Source organism: Vicia villosa, unplaced genomic scaffold (assembly GCF_029867415.1).
Source record: "Vicia villosa cultivar HV-30 ecotype Madison, WI unplaced genomic scaffold, Vvil1.0 ctg.000010F_1_1, whole genome shotgun sequence".
Taxonomy (NCBI): Eukaryota; Viridiplantae; Streptophyta; class Magnoliopsida; order Fabales; family Fabaceae; genus Vicia; species Vicia villosa.
The window spans coordinates 2,464,450-2,491,651 of NW_026704940.1; the positions used below are offsets into that span (position 1 = coordinate 2,464,450).

Below are 27,202 nucleotides of genomic sequence, written 5' to 3' on the forward strand. Positions count from 1 at the left end.
TTTCAATTGATTATTTATAATTCTAATCGATTCTTCAACTAAATAATATTTTTTTTGTTTGTTGTTAATTTCACTGGATTGCTGACTATTTTAAGTAAAAGCTCATTCTTTTCTCATTATAATTTATATAGAAGATGAGTATCATAGAGAAAGTAAACACAATATTCAAAAGATGATGATAAAAATACATATTATTTCAATCAAGTGATCATTAATCCTTAAGGAAGTACAATGATATATATTGAAAACCACCACCTTTATTTTTTTGTCACTTGAAAATTAGGTGGAAACAAAAATTGATACAATGAAAAATGTGGCAAATCATAAATTCTTAATTTTACATGGAATTGGAAAATTGAAAGGCATAGAAAATTGCTTCTTTTGGAGGGAAAATTGGCAATGGCAAAGGCAAATGGTACAAGAAACCCAACATATATAGTAATCAACATTTGGGAAGATCCTTAGGAGGAGGAGGCAATTTCTGATTAGGGAGCTTTCCATCTTCAACAATCCAAGCCATCCTTAATCCCCAACTAAGGTGCACATCAAAGTGGCAATGCATCAGCCAAACACCTGTTTCATCGCAAGTTCGAATAAAAACAACTTTTGACATGTTATAATTTATTTTTAACATATAATTTAAATTTATACTCGTTTTATAGTATAGGTGACGTTTTAGAAAAATGTGGCCAAAGAACGATTAAAAAACGTTCCATATTTTCTTAGGCTACATTTTTTTCAGTTCTGGCAACACTTTTCAATTGTTGTTAAAGAAGAAAAATGTTATGAAAACAGCTTATATTTTTAATCTGATATATCCAAACAAAACCCTAGTCAATCACCTGGATTATCAGCAAGGAACCGTATAGCAACCCAACCACCAGAAGGCACAGCAACAGTATTCCTCTCAACAGGATCAACAAGATTGAACTTCACAGGATCACTGCTATCATTAAAATTTCCAAAACCTTGACCAACAACAAAAAAGTTAAACCCATGAAGATGCAAAGGATGACTCTCAGCTCCCAAAATGCTTGTATCCTGCAACACCACCTGAACTCTAGTGTTATAAGGTATCACCACTGTCTTTGTTCCATTGCTAACCAATGTATTATTCGGAGGAGTTCCGGTGTAGTTAAACGGCCGAAGAGGAATGGCCGGAAAATCGGTCGTATAGCTAGCGTTATTCGCTTGTCCGAAAAAATAATGTTGTTGAAGAAGTGCTATAGAAGGTAAAGCAAATGACTCATTGTTCATTGATGCAGCAAATTTTGAACTATTATTTGGTCCTTGACATGTTTGGTTTTTTGGGCATGGACTAGTTCCAAGTCCCACGGTAAAGAAAAAGTTTTTGTCGATAATTTTCGGCACTTTTGCAGGGTATTTAGGACTATTTAAGCTAAGAAATTTGCTACTGAAATTAGCAACAAAATTAGTGTCATTGATGGATGGAAGGGAAGGTTTTATAATTGGAAGATTAGTGATATTTGTATGATTATTATATGGTTTAGTGTATTCTAAAATTCCAGCTACTGTGGAATTGTCGAAAGTGCCCATGCCAGTGAAATATGGTCTAGCTAGCATGAAAAAAGTGGAGTTTGGGTAATCTGGTTTTGTTTTTAATAGAACATTTGTGGTTTGTCCTGGTCCAAGTAGGATTGTGTCGGATTCGAATGGTTTAACGTAAGATGCGTCTGCTTCGACGACAATTAAGGTGTGGTTTGCTATGGTGAAAAAGAGTTCATCATTGAGCGCAGCGTTGATTAAACGTAGTAGATACGTTTTTCCTGGTTTCACCTTCAATTTGTATGTATCTGTTGATCAAATGATGTATAATTGTTATGAATCAAAACTTGCACAAAAAAACAAATCAATCAATCTGTACGCAGGTTATAGAATTAGACCTGATACATTAATTATTCAATGAATCTAAAAGGTAAATTTTCTCAGGACCAGAGAGAGTGCTGATCATGTTTAGGCATAGAAACATATAGACACACAAGTTGCATGCGTACCTTTGGAGCAATTATAGAGAGGTCCGGGAAGGCCATTAATGGTGTAAGCATCAGAAACATTTGGGCCAGCCCCTGTCTGAAGAGCTTGTGCAATTACAGCTTCAGGATCAGCATTCCACCACTCACCTATACATGTATTTGACAAAGATTTATAGTAATTATTAATATGCTATAACATGTTTCATTTGTAATAATAATAGTAATATTCGAGTTAGAAATTCGAAAATTTAAAAGAGTATGGAATAGTATTATTGATGAATAATTGTGGATGTACCAAAGAGGATGGGGACTTCCTTGTAGGGTTTTTGAAAAGGATAAGATTGGCTGCGAGTTGGAAGAAGAATGAGAGGTCCATAGAGAGTAGCTCTTAACCATGAGAAATGAGCATGCCAGAAAAGAGTTCCTCTTTGTCCAACAATGGTGAAATTGTACACATAACTCTGACCTGTTTTAATGGGGCATTGGGTTATGTATGATGGACCATCCGACCAACCACTACCAAGCTGTCTCACTCCATGCCTGTTTTTGTTTTTGTCACACACCATTATTGTCCACATTACATGTAATAATTCATTTCATGTCATGCTTCTAAAGTTTTACTTTTCGTCACGATATCATCGTTTGGTCTCTCTCTTAGCCTGCATGGTAATCTAGACAATAGATGATTCGATTTGATTAAAGAGAATCTGAATCATCTATTGTCTGTTTACCATGCAGAGTTGCAGACCACTAATTAATCGTAAAATCACATTTGAAAAAGTTATGGTCTTACCAATGCAGGGTGATATTATTTGGAACATGATTAACAACCTTAACCAATAATCTGTCCCCTTCTCGTACAACAATTCGAGGACCCGGAAACTTCCCATTCACAGTAACTATGCTTTTCGTGTGACACAGCCTCGTAACGTTAGCCAATTTAATCTGCACAAATAATAAAAACAATGATATACATATACCAATGTGCTGAATGCCTGAATTCGATTCTGAACACACAAAAAATCATGATCTATATGTGTTATACTTTGGTAGGCTTTTTTTTAAGCTAATTTAGTTTCTAAGATTAAGTGGCAGTGTGCAGTGATAAAAAATTGAAAGGAATTAATTATATATACATCGAACTTGTAGGCTATGTTTGGGAGTTTGGAGAGGAGGGGAGGGGAAGGCTTCCAAAAACAAAATTTTAAAAAAATATAGGAAATTATTTGACATTTTTTGAAAAAATAATTTTGTTTAGAATGATAAAAGAGTCATTATAATTAATAAATTTTTAATTTTCATAATACTATAACAACTTAAAAGATAGTTGTAAAATTTATGTAAGCCCTTCAAAACCCTCCAAAACCCTTCTACTATACAATTTTTGAGTTCCCCCATTTTATGGGGTTTTTGATGTTATGAATAAACTCAAACCCTCCAAAACCCTCCTACCCAAAATCTTTTTAGCCTTTTCACCCAATTCTTCCTATTTTTTAAAGCCCTCCCCTCCCTTCCCCTCCAAACTCCCAAACATAGCCGTAGTGTCTTGTAATGCTTCCACTATGTGAAGTAGCAAGAACAAGTTGAGGGGAAGTGTAGAAGAAACTGATGGCAAAAAGAAAAGCACCCAAAAGATTTTTACTTGTCATTTTGATATGCATGTAGGTTTTTATTTATTGGATTAGTCACAATGAGCTGCATGAGGAAACTCGGTTATTTATATACAAGAACAAGAACATAGTACAAAATGAAAATGTTTGGTCGTAGGTCTGTTTCATGGGAAGTAGGATATACAAGAGTGTTGATTTTTACCAACTTTGTAAGGTCCTATTTTCTTTGAACTTGGAGTGCCACTAACGTTAGTTTTTTTTTACTAGTTGTGTTTCTATTACGTGCCCTAAATTTTACACTAATTACAACTTTACACTAACTTTTTATAAACCGAGTATCACTGTGCGCGTAACTGCAGAGATTAATCTCACGAGTCATAATATTATTGTGTGTTCAGAGCTGAATTCGAATCAGAACATCTGATTAAACTGGACATCTCATCCAAATTAGTTTAAAGTGAATTGAGATTTTATTTTTGACGTGTTTATTACAAAATGTAGGTTAAGATATTACATTTTTAATCTATTCTATATTTTTTTTAAGAGAGATTTCCATTACTTATGAAACTCCGAAAACGTTTCTATCAGAAAATTATTTTTCGAATGCAATTACTATATTTTGTTGTTCATTTGATCTCACTCAATAAATATTAAAGAAGTGTGTTTGAAAGTTATCTTTTAGACAATGTTTAGAAGTTATCTTTCAAATGCATCTATTACTTTCGGTGATTCATTTTAACTCACTCGATAAAATTTTGAATGAAAATATGGCATACTTTTCGATCCTAGAATAGTAACCGCGTTCTTCCTAAACACGTATAAAATGTCATTTTCAAATTAACTGTTATAAGACTTACTAACCAAGTCATATTCTATTTCATATTGCTACACTCATTTGCCTGTTTCATCATATACAGAAAAACACCTTTCAGTTTCAAGTTACATTAATTATTCATATCCTTTTCATGAAAGGCTTAAATCGGTGTGACTGGTTGGTGATGTATATTGTAACTTTCTCTGGTAAAGAAAGTAAGCAAGAAGGAGAAGGACGTTTGATCCAACTTTTCTTTTACCGAGGAAGACAAAGAAAATATTGTCAAGTTAGAGAGATTGGATCTTATCATGCTAATAAGTCAATTATCAAAGTTTGATGGTCCTATCAAAGCCTTTATCACTAAGATAGTAAGACTTAGAAAGCTAAAATAATCACTGAACAAAGCAACATTGATAACAATCTATCAACTATTCTCAAGATTGGACTTACGAAATCATTTCTTTTGGGGACCCATAGAATTTATTAACCTTTATTAGTTGTTAACGAAGGATTTATATGTTTTTTAAAATTAAATAAGAGTCATACTAACGAGTATTTCAGATACACTCTTTAAGCATTCTAAATAAAGATTAAGCATATTTGTTTCGGCTTTAAAAATACAGATTTTTGGTTGTATTTTTAAAAATAGATTTTGAAAAATCGTTTTTCAAAATAATATAAAATTTTTTATATTTGTTTTTTCTAAAATGAAACACTAATTTTAACATCATATAACATAAACATACATTATTAAAGATCAAAATTTAGTCAAAATAACAATTTTTTCAAAAGTTGTATTTCAAAAATCATTTTTTATAAAAATCTATTTGAAATAGCTTCAAAATTAAGTGGTTTATTAAAATATTGATATTCTAAAAAAGTTTCAATAAAAATATGAAATACCTAAAATAACATTTTAAGAATAACTATTCAAATTAAATTTTGGTTTGAATCTTTTATCGAAATTTTTTTTGTAAATTCTTTTTACTCAAAATTATGTAACACTATAAAAATCATTTAAAAAAAAAAACCAAAACAAATTGGTCCAATATTATTTAAATTGTTTCAATTTCAATACACTTAATACAAGTAATTTCAAAAAATCAAACTTTATTATTCCTTAAAAAAGTCTGTTATTTTTATTTCTAATGTATTAAATATAAGTATTGTTTACCTTTTCAAACTCTTAACTAGTTCTCCTAGGGCAGTATTAGCTGAAGTTTTCGACGTCATATCATGTTAATAAAGAAGAGAAAATATCTTTCGAGATATTGTGAGCTTTTCGACGAGAAAAGTTTATTGAAGAAGTCCATTCAAAGCCACTTCCGCATAAGGGGAACATATTGGATGGGACTTAGAAATATTTTATAAGTTTTATGTAAGTTCGACGACCAAGATGTGGCACTCGACAGGGAGTTTGAATTTGAATGAGGAACAAATAATTTTCGTCCTTATCTAATTTCAACTGAAGACTCGTGGAGCTTTAGGATGAAAGGAAAACATGTCGAGTGAAATGTGTCACGTTCCGGGCAAAAGGCCGTTGAAAACGGTTATTTAGATTTAGTATATGTAGGAGTCTTAGTGTTAGGATTCAAGGTGTTCACTTATTTGTACAAAATCTCAAATAAACACAAAGTATCTGCGTTATTGAGAAAATAGTCCCCTGAAAAATGTACATGTAAACACCATCTCTTATTCAATTTATAATTTATTATTTCTAGAATATACTTCTTGCAATTTACTTTTAATTGCCTTTAGTGCACTTTCTTTACAAATTTCGTAAGATTACTTTAGAGATTCATTTAGATTAAAACAAACATTATTCAAAGAGTATGAATGTCGTTGAAGCGTTCTCAATTTCAAAGAACAAAGTCTAAAATAAAAGCACATGTCCTAGGATCAATCTAGTCGATCATGTGAGTAACAAAGAAATTTCGTTTCATTGGAGGACTAGTGTTTGTTTACTAAATTTCAGGGTAAACAGGGACTCGTTAGCATTTCCCATTAAATAAAGGGGACAAATTTTTTATCCATCATAAAAAGTTGGATAATGTATCTTTCACCAATCACATCGTAACATTTAATTTTATTCTATTATATTATTTATTAAATAATATACTTTTTATTGTTTCCAATACATTTTACTCTAAGAGTAGCTCTACCCAACTTTTTGTGTTTGGTAAATAAGAAGTCACCTTAAATAAATGTTACTATGTATTTGAGTTATAAAAATAAGAAGTATTGGACAGAATAATATTAGACAGTACTGAATAGTACAAGACAACTTTGTATTGTACTGTGTTTGATGGTCGATGCACTCGACACATTTTTTTTTCAATTTTATTTGATATGTCTATGCATCTAACAAAATAATATAAATTTTTCTATAATATTATTTATTGACATTAAAAATATAAATATTTATGGATCCAAATATTATACAATAAGAAGGAAGAAAAAATTTAAAAAATCTATTTTTTACTCTGATTGATATATTTATGTCTTAGCAAAATAATATAATCTTTACTATTATATCTTTTATTGATAGTATATCTTCTATTGATATATAAAATATTATTATTTATGGATCAAAATATTAAATATATGTTTATGCCTTAGACAAAATAATATAATATTTAATATTATATATTTTATTTATATATAAAATATTAATATTTATGAATCAAAATATTAAATAAAAAATATATTTTATTATATCTTATTTGATAAGTCGAAGCATCAGACAAAAATGATATAACTTTTATTATAATATTGTTTAATAATATATAAAATATTACTGTAACATATTATTGAATCAAAATATTAATTAACGAGAATCATATTCATGAATCAAAATATTAAATTGAGAGATATTAAAAATTAAATTTTAATATTTTTTGATAATTTGTGTTTGGATAAAAAATTTGTTTAATGGTTTAGTGAGTTACAAGAATTCATATTTTTGTCCAATCTCTTACCATATATTTGTTCACTCTCATGATTAGTTTCTGCATCAAACATGGTACAAAAAAGTTGTCATGTCTCGTCCTTCATTTTTTAGCAAATCAAGGTCTATGCCTGACTAACTTAGGAAAAACAAAAGAGAACAAAAACTACAACTGAAATCAGACCTACCCACAAACTGTGAGTTGCCAATCCTCAAAGTCGAAGGTTCGATAAACCTGTAATTCGGAAAATTCAACATATCTATGAAGAACTTCTCCTTAATAAGAATTTGTAACGCATCCTACCACGAAAAAATCAAAATGTCACGACTATGAGAAGCAAATTAATCTATGCACAAGTTTCTTTCTCTAAAAATGTATATGTAAATCGTATTTAAAGAAAGATGTTTACAATTAGACCGCCTGTTTTAGATATTCCAAGGATTACAGATTACATCCTGGCACAATGAAGAGTCGTCTTCAATCTAGACATAAGACCACCCTCTGCGGTTCGCTTCCTCTAAGGCAACCATAATAGCAAGAAGGTGCACTCTCAGAATATTACTTTCACCTAGGTTAGTAGAGAAAGCTCCCCAAAAAATCCTTTGATGGTCCCTCGCAATTCCCCCCGCTGTTGCGAAGGTTCCTCTAACTGAACCATTCATTTTGATCTTAACCCATAAGGTATGTGGTTTTCTCTAGAAAACTGTTATGATTATGGGGGAGTTTCAGTGTCTTTTATCAATTTGAAAATTATCAAGAATGTCATCTCTAATTGATGGTTAGCAACCAACCCTTTAAAAGTGAGGAGATGATCTTAGTTGAGGCGAATATTCTACCAACTACAACGGTCACCAATGGTTTAAAATCATTGAACCTTCTATTATTTCTTGCCAGCCAGGATTGATAGACATTGTGAATCATTAGTGCGAATGTTATCTTTGAGCTTGGGATGCCATCCTAGCAAAGGCAATCTAATCAAGGTCCTTCATAGCTTTAGGAAAAGTTATGATCTTGAGTTTATCCATTGTCTTTTTCCAGATCTCCAAAAGTTATTTTGATAGGATATCAGACCTAATATTTGAACATCTGACTTCCAGAGCTTTGAAGAAGAAATTTGTGTAACTGTTGTGCATCTCAGATATATATTCGCAGTTTGATGTAAATTTACATGCTATCATGTAGATTTGTTTTATCTTCAGGACTTAACTATGTTTTGGTTGTTTTAGCCAAAATTTGCCAAAGTGGGAGATTGTTAGTACAATGGTTTTAGGATTGGCAAAAAATATGTTAAAACATGGTTAATGACACATGTTGAGCAAGATGTCATAACATCTTGATCATACTGATACAACAGAGTTTGAGCTTACATTGAAGACAGATGATCTGACAGATGTTGTAACATTCATTACCAGAACATCAATACAGACTTAATTTGGAGCTATAGAATCAAATCTCCAACAGAATTAAATTTTCTAAAATTGATTTATTGGACAATTTAGGAAACTTAAAGATTTGTTCCAAGATTCAAAGAGATTTCTCTGCAGATTTATTGCAGTCATCAGCTTGTGGATCAAGTAATATTTGGGTAAAGGTTTTGAAGCCCATCGAATGTTGAAGACTATTTAAAGATAACCTTAGACCTAATGTATCAATAACTTTCACAATTGTAAAATTAGGGGAAGTCTTGGGTTTGAAGTTTTGAGAGTCTCTTGTGGCTGCAAGTCACCCGTGTATCTTTTGATACAATGTGGTTGACTGACTGTTACATGACTATTTGTTAATTTGTTGCTCTCACTCTTTAAGCTTTTAAGCATAGTGTTGAGTATTGTTCTTGTAGGAGCTTTTAACCAAGATCAAGTGTTGTTCTTAGTTGAAGTTATGAAGCAAAACTAAGTAAATTGTACTGGAAGTGTGATCTTCTTTTGTCACTAGTCTGTGATTAGTTTTGTCAATGTGATTTTGACTTATTTTGAAACAGTAATTAGGATTGGGATTGTTTGTTTATCACTGAGGTGATTTGGAGTGAGATGTCGATTTCTCATATCTAGATGTCGATTTCTAGGTAGAAGTTGCATTGGGTAATAATTAGGAGAAAAGTTATAAACTAGGACTGTTTAGGCTTTGAACTAGTACTGCTAGTAGTAGATTTCCTTTTTGGCTTGGTAGCCCACATAGTAGGTGATGTCGCACCGAACTGGGTTAACAATTCTCTGTGTTATTTACCATTCTTCAATTGAATTCTGCATGCTTTTCTGTTTGGTAAATATGTGTTCTGTCAGCAGATGATGTCGAGACATATGTCCTGACATTATGGTTTGTGTTGAGACATTAGTTTTAACTTGTGATTTGTGCTGGTTGTCATTCTGTGATTTATCTTTTTGCATAAGTTACAAGTTGATGTTAGTATTCAGTATTAGGAGCAGATGTCACAACATCTATCTTGATATCATGTTATGATGTTGGAACATAAGTATTAACATGTTTTTCCTATACCAGAAATTTCAATTCCCAAGGAACAAACTTGAGAAATCCTGATGATGAGAAGGATGCGGCAGACATCTAGTATGCCATGATGAAAGAACCTTAAGTGTATAAGGAGAATAAAGATTATGTACATGAAGATGTTGAGGTTTATATTGCTTTTGCTAATGGTGGTGTTGCTAACAACCATGATCATACAGACGTGAAGACTCGAGGTGAAGGTGTGACTGAGATCCATCGTACTACAAATGGAAAGGAGTATAGATTTATTTCTAATGATGAAATTTTTGAGTTCATTGGGCTGGTGGGTGAGAAAAATGCCTTTCTCAATGACGAATTGAATGTGGAAACTGAAGACCTTCCTTGTGTAAATTGAATGAAGAGAACTCGTGATAAGGGTCATGTAGTTAAGGTGAATGACAATAATATTTGTGCTCATGAAGAATATATATTTGTGAACAATGGTATTCATGATGGGTTTGAACAAGCTATTGAAGACACCACTGAAGATGTTGATCCCTGCATACATATGCTGAAGAAAAGAGAGAATTCAAGAGAAACTTTGACAATAACGTACATAGAGTTAATATGGAAGACAAAGAGAAAGTGATAACTCTCATTCATGAAGAATACTTTGAGTTATGTAGATTGTCAGTCAAGATGCTATAGCATGTTGTCCACCAATTGCAGTTTGAATGTTAAGTGAGCATGATAGGAGATAATATCTACCTTTCTGATTATCAAGTAAAGCAAATAAATAACTTATTATGTGGACATGCTCGAAGAAGTTGCACTCGACTCTGGTGGAGTAAACCAATGCTCAAAAATGTCATCAAAAGTGATGAAGAAGATATTGCCTAAGATGTTCCAGACATCATGAGTAACATAGTGATAACTAAGGTCCCATCTCAAAGGGAGGATGAGTAACTACTGAGGCAAATGTCTTGGTCATTGTGTTCAGACTAGATGACAAAAAGTTTCCACAAATAATAAGGAAAGAATGTTGGAGGATATATGTTTGTATCACAGAAGAATATGTCTTAAAAGAAAGATGTCAATAGAAGTCTTACCATTTGAAGAACTCGTACATTTGTTGGAAGAAGAATGGGTAACTAATAGGAAGAACCTCGTGATAAGTAAAACTAATGACACTATATATAATGGTAATAGCTCTTTGGATGAATACCTTCCTCATATCAATAGCATCACACCTAGGATAGGCAAGGAGAAAGTTTGTGTAATATTGTCATCTAATGAATCTGAATACACTTTTGGAGGAAGCAATTGAAGGGACTTTATCTGGATGAGTCAGATGTTAAAGAAGTAAAATATGGGACAAGATGTCATGACATTGATCTGGGACATTCTCATTAAAACTGTGGATGAAAATTAATCTAAAATACAAAGGTATGTCCTTGATATTTACATCTTTCAGAGTTCATAGCAATCAATGTTGGGGAGTTGTGTCAAAATAGAAAAAACATTTATCTCCCTTAATACTATGTTGGCACACCAAATAAGGAAGTTTCTTTGGTTATATCAGGAGTGGTATAACTGGGCTGGCGTTACTAACAAGAAAAATAGACATATTGCCTTAACCTACTCAATAATTATAGATATTTCCCTCAACTTGACTCAAAATCAAGTTGGTGGGAGCAAACTTGTCCAAGAAATTTAGCCCTCAAAGGAGGTTATTGATATGCTAGAGTTATGGTTAAACAAAGCCATGGAAGCTCAAGAGGTTAGGAATCACATCTCAGTTGTGGAACCGGCTGATGGAACAACCTATAAGAGATTCTAATTAAGAATTTGAACCCTGAAAAGATAAAGAAAGTAAAGGCTATTAGGAAGGATGTAACACCCTTCTAACCCACAAATAATATTTGCAATATAATACAAATTAAATAAATCAAAACATTCACACAAGGGTTTCACCTTCATAAAAACTTCATAAATACTAAGTCCTGCTCCGTAACATAGGTTCTCAAAATTATATAAAACATTTACTTCTTAAACACAATCAATAATGATATCAATTTATTTCTCGCAACGGATTTCATAATTTAAAAACATTTTTATAAGACTTCGTAAAACATCATTCATGACTTCACCGTTCATGTTTCATAAACCAAAGCACCATAATACCATAAAGGTAATCCATCATATCAAAACAATTACAAAAGAAACATAATAGTTTCAAAACACACAATCCCGGCCCCGATGTTACGTATCAGAGCAAGACTCTCTTTATTCTAGACAAACGATAAAAAGGACTCCACAAAGCTATCCTTTAACTTCGATGGACTACTCCTGATTACATTCAAACAGAAAGGTTGAGTATTTCATAAATATTATATAAGACATAAGGAGTAAATATAGTTGTGGTACACCAATAATAAATAACCACACATATATCGATACAACGTATCCTCATGCTTCACATACTTACTCACACCTACACATCATCATCTATTCACAACATCATCATATATTACAATCACAATCATCAATTAGAATCATTCACATCACGAATAATCAAACATCATTCAACCATGCAATGTCACAAACAATGCAATGCAACACCAATAGACTCGTGCATGTGGTACCAACACTTCACTGATGACTCAGTCATCGTTGTCCAAAGCTCCCCACCAATAGGACCGATTCCTGCTTGGAATCGGAATACTTCAAAATATCGCACCCAATCCGCACAATGGGATTGAGACCATCACTGGACCAACTTTCCTGCAAACATCATTGGACTATCATCCTAAAATATGCTATGAATGTATGATGCACAACTTCACATTAATTAATGACCACGGCCTGTCAAAATGGCATCATCATTCCTTTATTCGTCGAATCATATCATCATCTTAATCATACAAACATCACAAACATCTCAATCGACACAACACATACTCCACAATCATCATGTCATCAATCATCACAACAACATATAATTGTAACAAGTATATACACACATGTAATCGCATATCAAGTTCCATACAAATAGCCATCTAAAGCCATCCAAACGCGTTTATTAAGTTATGGAAAATTACTCAGAAATTATTATAAATCATAAGCTTCCATAATTTGAAATCATTTTTCAATAATATAAAATTTTGTCCCAGTATACCGCACGAAGCGCCCCTAGCCCGCGCTAAGCACGTTCCTCACTAACTTGACTTTTGTTTTATTTTCAAAAGCGCGTTAAACGGGCTCCACCGTGCTAAGCGGGCTCTGCAATTTTTGCAAAAAACCCTACGCGACCGGCATCAAACCAGACCCAATCTTTTGCCTAAAAACAGGTTTTAATCATTAATTCCCTGCAAATTAAGGTCTATTAACCTAGTTCTAACGTGGATTATTCATTCTAAACATCAAATCACAAATTTTCATCACCACTTCAATAATCTTCATCAAACCCTAGACATTCAAATCCATAAAAATGGTGGATTTGACTCTAAATCAAATTATTATTCACCAATACAACAATCAACTACATCATACATCATATTAATCATGCAATCCAAGCATACAACCATCATAGTTCACCAAATCATCAAGAATATCAGGAAACCCCAACATACAATTATTAACCCATTAAATCAAATATAGTAATCACGATAACCTCCTTACCTTAGATTAGTGGCTAGTTTGATCCTCTTCTCGAACTCTACGGTTGATTCTCCTTCTCCTCTTCTTGCCCTAGCTCTATCTTTCTTTCATGCTTCTCCAAAATTCTACGATGAATGAATATTCTCCTCTTTTCCTCTATTTACTTAGTTAGCCTTAGGACCCCTAATATGATATTCCTATTATGCCCTTACTAACTCCACCTCACATTATCTCCTTATTTTATTTTAATTAAATAATAATGCTAATTAGAACTACATTTATTTTATTCTAACCAACATGTTAATTCCATTATCCCACACACATCAACACAAACATCACACGCCACATAAACATCACATATACTCCTCGATAAACTCATATAATCACACAAAACAATCAAATATTAGATTAAATAACTAAATCTAATTTTCAGGGTGTTACAAAGGATCTAATGAGTATGGATGTAAGTGATTTTGAATCAGATGAAGACCTTGAAAACATCATGGATTCACTCAGTGATGAAGATTAAAGAACTCTTGGTGGTTGAAATGGAAATTGTGTTTGTTGGGCCATGTATTTTGGTCATGTTTCTCTTGTTTTTTCTATAAGGGCTCTATAGCCTTTTGAGACTGGATTGTGTAATAATGTTGTACATCTTCTAATGCTGACTGTATTGATTTCTCTCATGATCTGGTTGTGTATGTACTAACATACTAATCTTACATGACTGACCTTGTGCATGCAATATTCTATGCATGCTAACTTCTTTGAAGAGCTAACTATTTGCCAAAGTATGGCAAAAGGGGGGAATAATGCAGAAAAGTGGTGTATCTGCTATGTGCAGATAAACCTGGTGTTGTTTAGTACTAACTGTTCACGAAGTACTAATGTTGTGCTCCATGTTGGAGCATCGGGCAGTACATCTGGCCCTTGTATATGTGCAAACAGATATGAAAGTTAGCTTACTTGTGTTAGTAAATTTTGCATATCCTAATCATTAACTACTAAATGTTTGTCTTGTGCATAACAAAGTTGTGAATAATTGCATACTAATTATTGTTAGTTAGTAGGAGTGTATGTTACTAACTATGTGCTAACTAGGTACATACATGACTAAGTATGTTGTGAGATATTGGATCGAACTCTAGTATGGTCGAAAGGTAGCTTCTTGGTTCGACAGGGTTAAGCATGAAGTCGAAGGTTGTTCACATGCTTGTGTCGAAGATGCTAGGGTTGTTAGCATGTTAAATTAGGTTTTAGTGTTTAAACCCTAATTTGTTAAGTTAGCTTGTTTATTAAGTTGGCTTGTGTAATGGGCCTTGCTGAAAAAGCCCATTAGTTAGTATGTTAGGTTTTATTATAAATAGCATACTAGTCTCTCATCATTGCTAAGCTGCAAATCCTAATTTGGGGTGAGAGAGGTTATTTGTTATTCTTGTAAACTTGTAATCTTGTTTTAAGAGAAAGTAAAAGAATAGCAGTTATAACCAATTCTCGTGTTCTCCTTATCTCCCCTAATTCCCTATTATACTTTGTTATTGGTATCATTTTTCACAACAAATTGGTGCGGTGAGCGTGGAGAAGATGCCGTCAACAAAGTATGAGATTGAAAAATTCACCGGAGTGAATGATTTCGGTCTGTGGCGCTTGAAGATGAAAGCCCTACTGGTTCAGCAGGGTTGTTTGGAAGCGTTGAAGGGAGAGGCAGCCATGAATGCTGCATTAACGGCAGCGGAGAAGACAACTATGATCGAGAAAGCACACAGCGCAATTTTGTTGAGCCTTGGTGATAAGGTTCTCCGACAGGTATCAAAGGAGACGACGGCATCAGGGTTATGGGTGAAACTTGAAAGTTTGTATATGACCAAATCGCTGGTAAATCGACTCTACCTGAAGCAAGCTTTGTATTCATTCAAGATGATTGAAGACAAAGTATTGGCTGAGCAGTTGGATATGTTCAACAAGCTGATTCTTGATCTTGAAAATATTGATGTGAAGATCGATGATGAAGATCAAGCGTTGTTACTATTGTGTTCTTTGCCTCGATCACATGCTCACTTCAAAGAAACTCTCTTGTATGGAAGGGAGTCCCTGACGTTTGAAGAAGTTCAATCAGCCTTGTACTCTAAGGACTTGAATGAACGAAAGGAGCATAAACCTTCGACTGTTGGCGAAGGTTTGGCCGTTAAAGGAAAACTCTTACGAAAGGATGGTAAGTTCGACAAGAAGAAAGGCAAAAGTCAGTCGAAGACTTACAGTGGCGAAGCATCTGGCATTCGATGCTACCATTGTAAGAAGGAGAGTCACACAAGAAAGGTGTGCCCTGAACGCTTGAAATATCATGGAGGTAAGGATAATGGCAACGCTGCCATTGTTCAAGATGATTTCGAATCATCTGATGTTCTTGTGGTTTCAAGCAGTGACTCTAAGAAGGAGTGGATTATGGATTCAGGTTGCACTTGGCACATGACTCCAAACAAAGACTTGTTCGAGGAATTATGTGATCAAGATGGTGGATCAGTATTGCTGGGAAACAACAAGGCTTGCAAGATTGCAGGTGTTGGATCTGTGAGATTCAAGCTCCATGATGAGTCAATAAGGTTGTTGACTGAAGTCAGGTATGTTCCTGATTTGAAGAGAAATCTGCTTTCTCTTGGTGAATTCGACAAGAAAGGATATGTTTTCCAAGGAGAGAAAAGTATCCTAAGAGTCATGAAGGGTTCGAAGGAAGTCTTGAGAGGCGTGAAGAAACAAGGCTTGTATACCCTTGAGGCTGAAGTTGTAAGTGGTTCGACAAATGTTGCATCCACGAAATCTTTGTCGAAAACAGAAATCTGGCACATGAGATTGGGCCATGTCAGTGAAAGGGGTCTGGTCGAATTAGGGAAACAAAATCTGCTTGGTGGAGACAAAATCGAAAAGCTGAAGTTTTGTGAACCCTGTGTACTTGGAAAATCTTGCAGAGTGAAGTTCAACAAAGGCAAACAAAGAACACATGGATCCCTTGATTACATCCATGCTGATCTTTGGGGGCCTGCAAGGTGTCCATCACATTCAGGAGCAAGGTATTTTCTATCCATAGTAGATGATTATTCCAGAAAATTATGGGTATTCATCCAGAAGACTAAGGATGAAACTTTTGAGAATTTCAAAAGTTGGAAGACTCTGGTTGAAAATCAGACTGGCAGAAAGGTCAAGAGGTTGAGAACCGACAATGGCCTTGAATTTTGCAATGAGGCATTCGACAGTTTTTGTGCTGCCTCTGGTATTGCAAGGCATAGAACTACTGCAGGTACTCCACAGCAAAATGGTTTGGCTGAAAGGTTTAATCGAACTATTTTGGAGAGAGTCAGATGCATGTTGACTAGTGCGGGGTTAACAAAGGTGTTCTGGGCTGAGGCTGTTTCGACAGCAACATATCTGATAAACAGATGTCCTTCGACAGCGTTAGATATGAAGACACCTGAAGAAGTTTGGTCGGGACATCCACCAGATCTCGACAAACTGAGAGTATTTGGCTGCGTAGCCTATGCTCACATTAGGCAAGACAAGGTCGAACCTAGAGCTCTGAAATGCATGTTCATGGGATACCCTGAAGGAGTCAAAGCTTATAGGCTATGGTGCCTAGAGCCAGGTCACAGGAGGTGTATCACTAGTCGAGATGTAGTTTTCAATGAAGCTGAAATGGCTTTTAAGAAAACTGATGATGTTGGTCGAAGTACAGAAACATCTGACGAAGAGCTGGAACAGGTAGAGATTCCTGTTGAGGTGGAGCATGTTGATGCTGAATTGCATATCCCAGATGAAGTCGAAGAAGAAGCAGAAGATGCTGAAGTTGAGGAAACTGACGATGACTACCTATTGTCGAGAGATAGGTCGAGAAGAGTCATCAAGCCACCTCAAAGACTTGGATATGCAGATCTTATAGCTTATGCCTTAATCTCTGCAAGTGAGGTTCTAGACGAAGAACCTAGAGACTATAAGGAAGTTATGAGGAGTCGAAATAAGACTGAATGGCTGAAGGCCATGGATGATGAGATGAAATCTCTTCATGATAATCATACTTGGGAACTGATCAAGAAACCTGATGGGGCAAGGTTAGTCAGCTGTAAATGGATTTTCAAAGTTAAGGAAGGAATTGAAGGAGTGACGTCGAAAAGATACAAGGCAAGGTTAGTTGCAAGGGGTTTCACTCAGAAAGAAGGTGTCGACTTCAATGATGTGTTTTCTCCTGTTGTGAAGCATAGGTCCATTCGAATGTTGCTTGCCATGGTGGCACAGTTCGATCTTGAACTGGAACAGATGGATGTGAAGACTGCGTTCTTGTATGGTGATCTAGATGAAACGATCCTGATGAGGCAACCTGAAGGGTATGTCGAAAAGGGGAAGGAAGATTATGTGTGCAAGTTAAAGAGATCTTTGTATGGGCTGAAACAATCTCCTCGACAGTGGAATAGGAGATTCGACAAGTTCATGGCACGCATAAGTTTCATTAGAAGTCAGTTCGACCACTGCGTTTACTTCAGATTTCGACCTGGTAATTCATTTGTTATTTTGTTGCTTTATGTGGATGATATTCTCATAGCAAGCAACAGTGTTGAAGATGTGATGAGGGTGAAGGCTGAACTCAATAAGGAGTTCGATATGAAGGATCTGGGAGCTGCTTCCAGGATTCTTGGAATTGACATTCGGAGAGATAGAAAGAAGTCGAAGATATGCTTATCTCAAGAGGCATATCTACGGAAGATTCTTGAAAAGTATGGTATGTCGAATTCGAAGCCAGTTGTGACTCCAACAAACCCTCAATTCAAGCTGAGTATTGATCAGTGTCCCAGTACTGATGTCGAAAGAGCCTATATGAATAGCATCCCATATGCTAATATAGTCGGCTCTTTGATGTATGCTATGGTCTGTACTAGACCCGACATAGCTTACGCAGTCAGTCTTGTAAGCAGGTACATGGCGAATCCTGGAAAGGCTCACTGGCAAGCATTGAAGTGGATTTTAAGGTACATAAATGGGTCTCTGAATAGAGTCCTAATTTATGGTGGAGCCTTGGGTGAAGATAGTAAAGCAGTAATAGAAGGATATGTCGACTCTGATTATGCAGGTTGTATGGATTCCAGAAAATCTATCTCTGGATATGTTTTCACTATGTTTGGCACTGCAATTAGTTGGAAAGCAACACTTCAGAAGGTTGTTGCTCTATCAACCACTGAAGCGGAGTATATTGCCCTAACTGAAGCTGTGAAAGAAGCATTGTGGCTTGAAGGTTTTGCGAATGAGCTGAAACTTCAAGGTCGAGGTATCACTGTTAAATGTGATAGTCAAAGTGCAATACACCTGTCGAAGAATTCAGCCTATCATGAGCGAACTAAGCACATTGATGTGAGGCTGCATTTCGTCAGAGGAGTAATCGAGCGTGGAGAAGTCCAAGTGCTGAAGGTTTCGACTGAAGACAATGCTGCTGATATGATCACCAAGACATTGCCGAGTTGCAAGTTTTTCCACTGTATGCAGTTGATAAAGCTGCATGAAGAAAGTTAGTTTGTTCCTTGACGTTGTAGAGTTAGGTCCAAGGTGGAGATTTGTGAGATATTGGATCGAACTCTAGTATGGTCGAAAGGTAGCTTCTTGGTTCGACAGGGTTAAGCATGAAGTCGAAGGTTGTTCACATGCTTGTGTCGAAGATGCTAGGGTTGTTAGCATGTTAAATTAGGTTTTAGTGTTTAAACCCTAATTTGTTAAGTTAGCTTGTTTATTAAGTTGGCTTGTGTAATGGGCCTTGCTGAAAAAGCCCATTAGTTAGTATGTTAGGTTTTATTATAAATAGCATACTAGTCTCTCATCATTGCTAAGCTGCAAATCCTAATTTGGGGTGAGAGAGGTTATTTGTTATTCTTGTAAACTTGTAATCTTGTTTTAAGAGAAAGTAAAAGAATAGCAGTTATAACCAATTCTCGTGTTCTCCTTATCTCCCCTAATTCCCTATTATACTTTGTTATTGGTATCATTTTTCACAACATATGTGAATGATTGCATGTTGGATTTTCTGTTTGTCTTGAAGCAACTGAATGGATTATGTGTAAGCATCTGATGTTGATGCTACTAACTTTTGTTGTCGTTGTTATGCTTAAAATATGATGTTGTTGTGGACTGAATGCTCTGATGAAGACCAGTGTTGCTATTGGTGCATGAAGGCCAATGAATCTATTGGTTGTCACTTGTTTTGTTCTGAATAAAGTGCTACGTCTTGAAGATTTGATCAAAGTACTACATCTTGAAGAGCTGTTTTGACACAATTTGCCAAAGGAAAAGATTGAAGTTCTTTGTGAAATGGTCTTTTGGATTGGTTGTAATGCAAAACAACAACATAGAAAATTCTTCAAAGTGTTCGAGTTGATCTAGCTTGCTAAAGTTGTATGGAGGTGCAGAAGGTACACATGTTGGACACGATGTCCCAGCATGATGCTCAACATTTAGGTGTTGCGTATCAGGACTTGCTGTTGCATTTTGGAAGAATCTATGATCAAAGACTATATCATATTTTATTGCTATTAAGTTAACAATATGATTATATGATTTGTTGGATAGCTGTGAAGATCAAATAAAATTTAAAGAGATTTAAATTTGAGTTTGTAATAATTCAAATCATATCTTTTTGTTGGAGATATTCAAGGAATAAATAAAATATTCAACATAACCTGCAATATTTATGGACAAAATCAAATCTCAAATCCATGAAGAAAAGCCCACAATAATTCTTATATAAGAAGGACTCAATCAACTTTGAAATTCAAGCATTCAAGTATACACATTGAAGATATTTAGAGTGTTGGGGTTCTGTGTCTTGTATTCCACGCTAATGCCCTAATAGGATTAGTGTAGAATCTATATGTACATCTTTATGTTTCAGTAACTTGGCATATAAGGTTTGTCTAGTGAAGTTGTAATATTCAACATCATTCTTGTTGATTAAAGTTGATCACTAAGATTTAGTGGTTGCAATCTCCTATCACGGGTTATCTGATAACGAAAGAAAGTGAGTGAATTCTCATATTTAGGGGGAGGCTCTAAATAGAAAGTCATTAGGTATTGTTAGGAAGGGGCATTAAACAACATGGATTTGTTGTTGCTTGTAAGTCTAAATGTACTAAGCTACTAATAGTGAAGTTCATTTCTTTGGGTCGTGGACTCAACCCTCCAGACGTATGTGTGATTTCACCAAACTAGGTTACCAATTCTTTATTATTTATCTTTTTTTCTACTCCAACTTGCACAACTCATACTATTATATATGTGTTAGTTCTAGTATAACTTGTCGAACATATTGTCGGAGCATCGTATTTGATATTTGTCTCTTGAGAAACGTAATTTCAACTATTGAGAATTGCATCAGGATGTCAACACCCCACATATAGAAAGACCATGGAGATTCCACTAAGTCTACTACTTTGGCTAAGACGTGGTGGATGTTTGCGTATCTTTGAAATTTATCATATTTCTTTATATATTTCTTGTTGTTTTGGGTCATGGTGGGCTAGTGATCTTCCTTTCTCCTATGTGCTTCGGTCACGATGTTTAGTTACTCTTCATGGCTCAAACATCTAAGCATTGGTGTTGCGGGATTTACTCTTAGTCTCTATAGTCTCTAAGGATCGGCAAAATTGGGATGACTCACTTACTAAATATTTTTAGGGGTGTACATGGATTGGGTTAGGCCTAACCCGTTATCCAATCCGTTCAAACTTCAATGGGCTGGGTTCGTTGTCCAACCTGCAATTGCATTATCAAAATCGATCCAAACTGACCCGTTCATTTATGGATTGGATGGGGTTCGTGAGGTGTGTTTCAGATTAAAAAATAATAATAATTTTTTTACAATTTAAAATTATTGTAGCACAAATCAATATATTTATACTCATTTCTAACACACAAAATAGATGAAGCACGTCATATAATATCTAATAATATTCATCAACATGACATAATACTGGATAATAGTATAAAATTCCACAAGACACATTATTTTTATAAAATACATAAGTTAGAAATGATACAAAAGAATATAAGAAGCAACATTTAACCTTAGAATTGCGTAAACTCGTTGATCTAGTAGTATTATTGGTGGAGAATAAAGCTTTTTTTGGAAATATTATGGTTAGTAATGAGATAATAATTTATATTTTTATTTAAAATAATAATAAAAAATAAGAAATTATTAATGTCATATCAATGAGTTTGGTCGGCAGGATCGTGGGTTGCAAAACTCAAACTCGATACTCGAACCAAAACTATATGGATTGTTGCGGATTGGATTGGGTATACCCGTACATAAACGGGTTCTCATAATTTATAGATTGGTTCGGTTTGCGTTAACGGGTTCGTGAATCGACCCGCATCCATAAACACCCCTAAATATTTTGGTGTGTATTAAGAGCGTCTTGAAGTTTAATTCTAGGCTGTGCCAAGAAACGATATTTATTTCTTTGAACGCAAAATAGAGGGCAAGAGTGAAAGACTTATTGGACACCTTGTATGGTATACTTAGTATTTACACATTTGTATGATTGCACTGCAACTAATAACAATAACATAAGTGAGTCATAGACTCATAGTGTATCATTCATCCAAATGCTTCTTATTTAAACTCTGTTAAATCTTAAGCCATGACTAAAGAATATATAACTCATAAGCATTATTATTAATATATAGGTCAAGCATAAATCAATTAAATAAAAATTAAATGCTTGACCTATATATTCATCAGACTCATAGTGTATCATCCATTGAAGAATTTGTACCTTCATTACTTAAATGGATTACATTCTTGAATATTCCAGACCATCGCGCACTTTACAGCCATATCAGAATAATATTACAAAATATCTGAATCACCAGACTCGCTATCGGTGTTTCCCTGCCTTCCTGACCCCATCCTAAATTTGCACACGGGACATGTTCCTTGCTGCCGAAGCCATGGATCGATGCAGTTGGCATGAAACTGGATGGAAAGAAACAAATAAAATGATCACTTATGAGTTATGAATTGTGCAGAATTTTAGAGGAATGTCGCGACAAAACTGAGTAGACAACTTTACATCTCTGGAGGCATTGAGTTAACACAATACAAATCTGATACTTCCAGAAACAAGTACTAATCTCCATTACTGCCAAGTAATTTGTTTATAACAACAACAAAAATTGATGAAAGCAAGAGATAGGCAGCAACATTAAACCTGATGCAAGCACGGCAAGCTACGCACAAGTTCCCCCTTCTTAACTTGGTCCAAACATACAGTACATATCAGCTCATCTTCTGAACCTTTGACACTTCTCTCGGCTCCTTTGGAGTCTTGTTTAATCTGATTAAAACATTTGAAAAAGAAATTAAAAACAGCTCCTATTTCAGAAGCAAAAAAAGTAGGAAAACATCGTGTATAAGTTACCGAAATTGCATAAAGCTAACTACCGAAACAAAAAACAAGAAATGCATTGACACTATTGCTACCAAAAAATGCATCCATAACTCAAACAACCAAGTGAAACCACATAAACCTAAAGCGAAGATTGAGCTAATAGAGATATTTACCTCAGCTGCCTCTGAAGAGGATGTTAAACCGGTGGAGCCATCTCTGTTAATATAAATAAATTATGTCAATTTTATTTACAAAATGCATACACACAAAAGGGAGAAAACATAAATCCGAGGACTTTAAAATCGCCCAACAGTACCAATGATTCAGCAGTTGGTGGCAACTGAAGAGCTGCAAACGAAAAGATGGACTAACCCACCAAACACTATCTTGCTTCTTGCGAGAAAAGAAAATAAAGAACAAGATGCATACAAATAGAGCGAGCTTTTCTTCTGATTCATTAGCATTACTTTTTTTAAGAGCCTGTCACAACTTACTTTGTTGGGCGTGGAACTTTATACTTGTGAACAGGCAAGGCATTTATCTCTTCCTCAGTCATTGAAGGAGTACTAGAAGCAGTATCAGAGTCCAGAGCTCTCAAAGTGTCATAATCTGCCACAAAATGAACAAAAAAGCAAATGAATATGCATATTTGAACGAAAATAAAGCACAATATACTTCCATCTGTTTTGGCATCCATTTTAGGCATTCTCAACTTAAAAGAATATGCCAAAATACAGAAGCATAATACCTAGCTCGTCGAATTCTCGGTCAAGAAGTGCAAGCTGAAGTCTAAGTCCCTGCAATCTTCCTCGAGTTGCAATTGAAATAGATGGTGGCATTTGAAAATGTAATTCAGCATGGCCAAGCAACCCAGAGGCTGCTGCAGCATGAGCCCTGGCTTGCGCTTGAAGTTGTTGACATGTTGCATACATTCTCAGACCTGTAGCCATCACGAAGACAGCCAGTATTACCCAGAGCTGAAAAGGAAAGGGGCAATGTTATTTTTGTAACTTCATGAAGAAGAGAGCTAGAACGAAAACTAGTAGCATATATACATTATATATTAAGTGATTACTTACCAGAAAATAATGTGACATCTGAGGGGAGTTTAATATCATGAATATCAAAATAACTGTCAAATAATTATGAGTAAGTCAAATAGTGATTAACATTCTTCATATATGAAGCAGAAAAGCATAGGGTCTTGTTTGGATAAAAAGCTAAATTAAGTGCATATAGCATAAGCACTTATCATATAAATGTTATGTATAAGCTACTTCTATGACTATAAATAAGATAAAGTCAAATTGTATCTATACAAGTTATAAGTTGTTTTTAACTGATGGAACCTCACAAAAATTAAGATAATCGCACAGAAAATAGATAAATGAGATGTTGTTTATTGACAGCATTTGATGAAAAAGTGTAGTTTCCGTGAATAGGAAACCAGAGATAGAATAGTCATTCCCGGATAGCATAGCGAAGCGGCCGACCTCAAAAGTGGGATAGCGGGATAGCGTATAGGCGGGATTTCCACTCTATTTGATCATTTTTAGGACAAATTACATATAATAATTAGAAACATATAACTTAATGTAAAGTTAAACAAATAACTCAACTCATAAAATATTCATTAATTAAAAGCACACATGACTCTTGAAGTGCATAATTTTAATGTAAAATTAAACAAATAACTCAACTCATAAACTATTCATAAATCAGAGCACACATGACTCTGAAGTGTAAAAACGACTCTGAAGGAAGGTTAAAATTGAGTCTCAACTCAAATTTGATTGAAAAATCTAAAATTACACTTAAAACATTGTAAATTTAAGGGGTAATTTTGGTTTTTTTAGAGGGGGAAAAGGATAGCAGACCAGAAACCACTCTGCTCCGCTGTCCCACTATTTACCCTATAGCGTCTGCTATAGTGTTCTGCACCGTTCAGACTACTCTTCCCATAGCAATCAGCCTCCGCTCTGCTAGAGCGAGATAGTGCCGCTATTGACCGCCATTGACTACTCTGACCAGAGCAATGCTCCTACCAGAGAAAATATTCTCCTAACTCATTCGTAACAATAAACATGCATACCCATTCTACAACACCCTACACTCTATATCCCTCTCTGCTAACAGAATTTCCAAGATTTCAGGGACATTCCCAGCCATGTCACTAACTAACCAATTCTTCTCCTTTTTAACCTTCCAGACATGCACTCTCTGTACCTCAGGTTTGGGCCTCTCACTAGCATTTGGCCAAATAGTTCTATCATTATCCTAGAAAATTTATGAAAATAAGCTGAAAAACAGCTAATGGACATATCATCAGTAATCTCCATAAACTCCCCCAAACAATCTTAAAAGTACTTATGTCAAACAGTAGTTAAACTCAAATAAGCCAATCCAAATAAACCCTAGATACACAAGATAACAACTTACCCGTAACAAGAAAAGCTAGGGAATTGCTGTTAGCCGACCGAGATGGATGAACTCGCTGCGATAAAAAAAGAGTAGCATAACAATTACATTACAATTCAATCATGTACAATCGGAACTACATAAAAATAAAGCTAGCACATTGCACAAAAACTAAGACCAACACATAAAAACAACAATGAGTAATCATAATTCATACCATTGAGGTTCTTTCAGGAACATATTCCGAAAACCCACTTTCGATATCTCCCCTACTCCCTCGAAAAGCAAAACTCATGACTGCAAATGAACTCCTTCAACCAACAATCCACAACAAAAAACACAACCTGCAAGTATTATTCCTTTAATTATTTACACCAAGAGACAAACAAAATCCCAAATTATTGAACTAATTATGAAAGAATCAATAAGCACTAATCCATTCAAGGAACAAACAAAGCGTATAAACAGAATTGAAACATGCATTTATGTGAATGTTAACGGCAAAAAAAAAAAAGTACAGTACGAAAACAAGGACAATAAAGCTAAGAAAACGATGCTTTTACTAGGGAGTTGAAAATAAAATACTTACACAGAGAATCAGATTGTGGCCAAATGGGGTTGTGGCTGAAATGGAAAAGTTGTAGACTTGTAGTGTACTGAAGGTGTTGGTTTGGTAGATTCTACGTTGTTCGTGTGGTGTAATGAGGTGGGGTATATGGTGTCGGAATGGGAAATGGTATTTGTAAATAAAAAAGATGGTGAAAATATATATGATAAATAGAGTTTATAAGGTTTAATTGCAATTTTTGTACACTTATTCTTTCTCAATTTTGTAAAATTATTATTTTATTCAAATGTTAAATGAATTTTTTTTATTTAAATAACTCTTTTTTGTAAATACTTCAATTTTTTTCTTAAAATGTTTGGTTTATATAATTAAAGAGATAAAATTTATACAGAATAAAAAGCAAATGGACAATAAATTAGGTTGTTATTTTTTAGATGGTAAAATTAATTTTCTTAAATAATAATGAATTTTTTATTCATAAATGTTATTGGTCAATATTTATAATTAAAAAATAAGGAGTTTAATTCTTTATGTATTATTATTATTGTAAAAAATTATATATATATATATATATATATATATATATATATATATATATATATATATATATATATATATATATATATATATATAAGGAGATCAAATTACACCAATATGTTACACTTATAGTTACACTCAATAATAACCTTTGATTTTATTTTAATCCAGTGGTTAAAAATATCTAATTAGTGACTCATGATTCTTACTTAAAATAGTTTGATTCTATTTAATTAATACAAAATAATACTCAAAATATGTATAAAAATACAAAAAACTAAATAATAATTAATTAATATCATAATAATTTAGCTGTGAATCAAATACAAATTTATTTTAAAAAATAGTGAAATTTGTTTAAAATTAAGAATACAAATTTTTTTAATTAAAAAAATTATAGTTTTATAAAGAAATCATAAAAATAACTTATTTTAAGAATATTAGCAAAAATCATGTGATTTTCATTAATATTAAAAAACGTGAACCTTTATATTTCTTAGTAACAAAGTTAATATTTTTCATCAATTTTATAAAATTATATTCTATTCACTTATTATTTTTTAATGTTTCTTAAAAATATATGAATTTTAATAATGATTAATATAAAAAATTATTTCTATAATTGTTAGAAAATTTGGAGAGTTCTAATTAATTTTATAAGAAAATGAATAAATTTTAGTTTCATAAAATCAGAATTATTGATTACCAAAAATAGAATCAAACTATTTTAAGTAAGAATCATGTGTCACTAATTAGACATTTTTAACTATTGGATTAAAATAAAATCAAAGG

At 33.9% G+C, this 27,202-nt stretch overlaps 2 protein-coding genes across 3 annotated transcripts; both read right to left on the reverse strand.

Moving 5' to 3' along the window:
• Positions 1-209: 209 nt before the first annotated feature.
• Positions 210-3,643, reverse strand: LOC131621664 (laccase-2-like). Its single transcript, XM_058892691.1, has 6 exons — positions 3,527-3,643; positions 2,788-2,939; positions 2,290-2,534; positions 2,016-2,141; positions 843-1,814; positions 210-573 (listed from the first exon to the last, which is right to left on the reverse strand). The coding sequence occupies exons 1-6, from the start codon at positions 3,641-3,643 to the stop codon at positions 443-445; spliced, it is 1,743 nt and encodes a 580-aa protein (XP_058748674.1). The 3' UTR covers positions 210-442.
• An 18,614-nt stretch (positions 3,644-22,257) lies between these two features.
• On the reverse strand, positions 22,258-26,034 carry LOC131621616 (E3 ubiquitin-protein ligase SDIR1-like). Of its 2 annotated transcripts, XM_058892652.1 has the most exons (9): positions 25,895-26,034; positions 25,523-25,649; positions 25,327-25,381; positions 23,967-24,019; positions 23,636-23,864; positions 23,382-23,496; positions 23,061-23,103; positions 22,708-22,833; positions 22,258-22,472 (listed from the first exon to the last, which is right to left on the reverse strand). In XM_058892652.1, exons 2-9 carry the CDS (start codon positions 25,598-25,600, stop codon positions 22,347-22,349), a joined length of 825 nt encoding a protein of 274 aa, XP_058748635.1. In that variant the 5' UTR covers positions 25,601-25,649; positions 25,895-26,034; the 3' UTR covers positions 22,258-22,346. The 2 variants fall into 2 exon arrangements, with proteins under 2 accessions (XP_058748635.1, XP_058748636.1); XM_058892653.1 differs by lacking the exon at positions 23,967-24,019 and having other exon boundaries at positions 23,636-23,827.
• Positions 26,035-27,202: the final 1,168 nt, after the last annotated feature.

Excerpts from the sequence above, each read along its gene's own strand:
- LOC131621664 (XM_058892691.1), bottom strand. The coding sequence starts at position 3,643 with ATGACAAGTAAAAATCTTTTGGGTGCTTTTCTTTTTGCCATCAGTTTC. Across the intron at positions 2,940-3,526 it reads TTACAAGACACTACGGCTAT|ATTAAATTGGCTAACGTTAC; the intron begins GTTTGGGAGTTT and ends TTATTTGTGCAG. Across the intron at positions 2,535-2,787 it reads AATAATATCACCCTGCATTG|GCATGGAGTGAGACAGCTTG; the intron begins GTAAGACCATAA and ends AAACAAAAACAG.
- LOC131621616 (XM_058892652.1), bottom strand. The coding sequence starts at position 25,600 with ATGAGTTTTGCTTTTCGAGGGAGTAGGGGAGATATCGAAAGTGGGTTT. Across the intron at positions 25,382-25,522 it reads TTCCTGAAAGAACCTCAATG|CGAGTTCATCCATCTCGGTC; the intron begins GTATGAATTATG and ends TTTTTATCGCAG. Across the intron at positions 23,104-23,381 it reads AAAGTTCCACGCCCAACAAA|AGATGGCTCCACCGGTTTAA; the intron begins GTAAGTTGTGAC and ends TTATATTAACAG.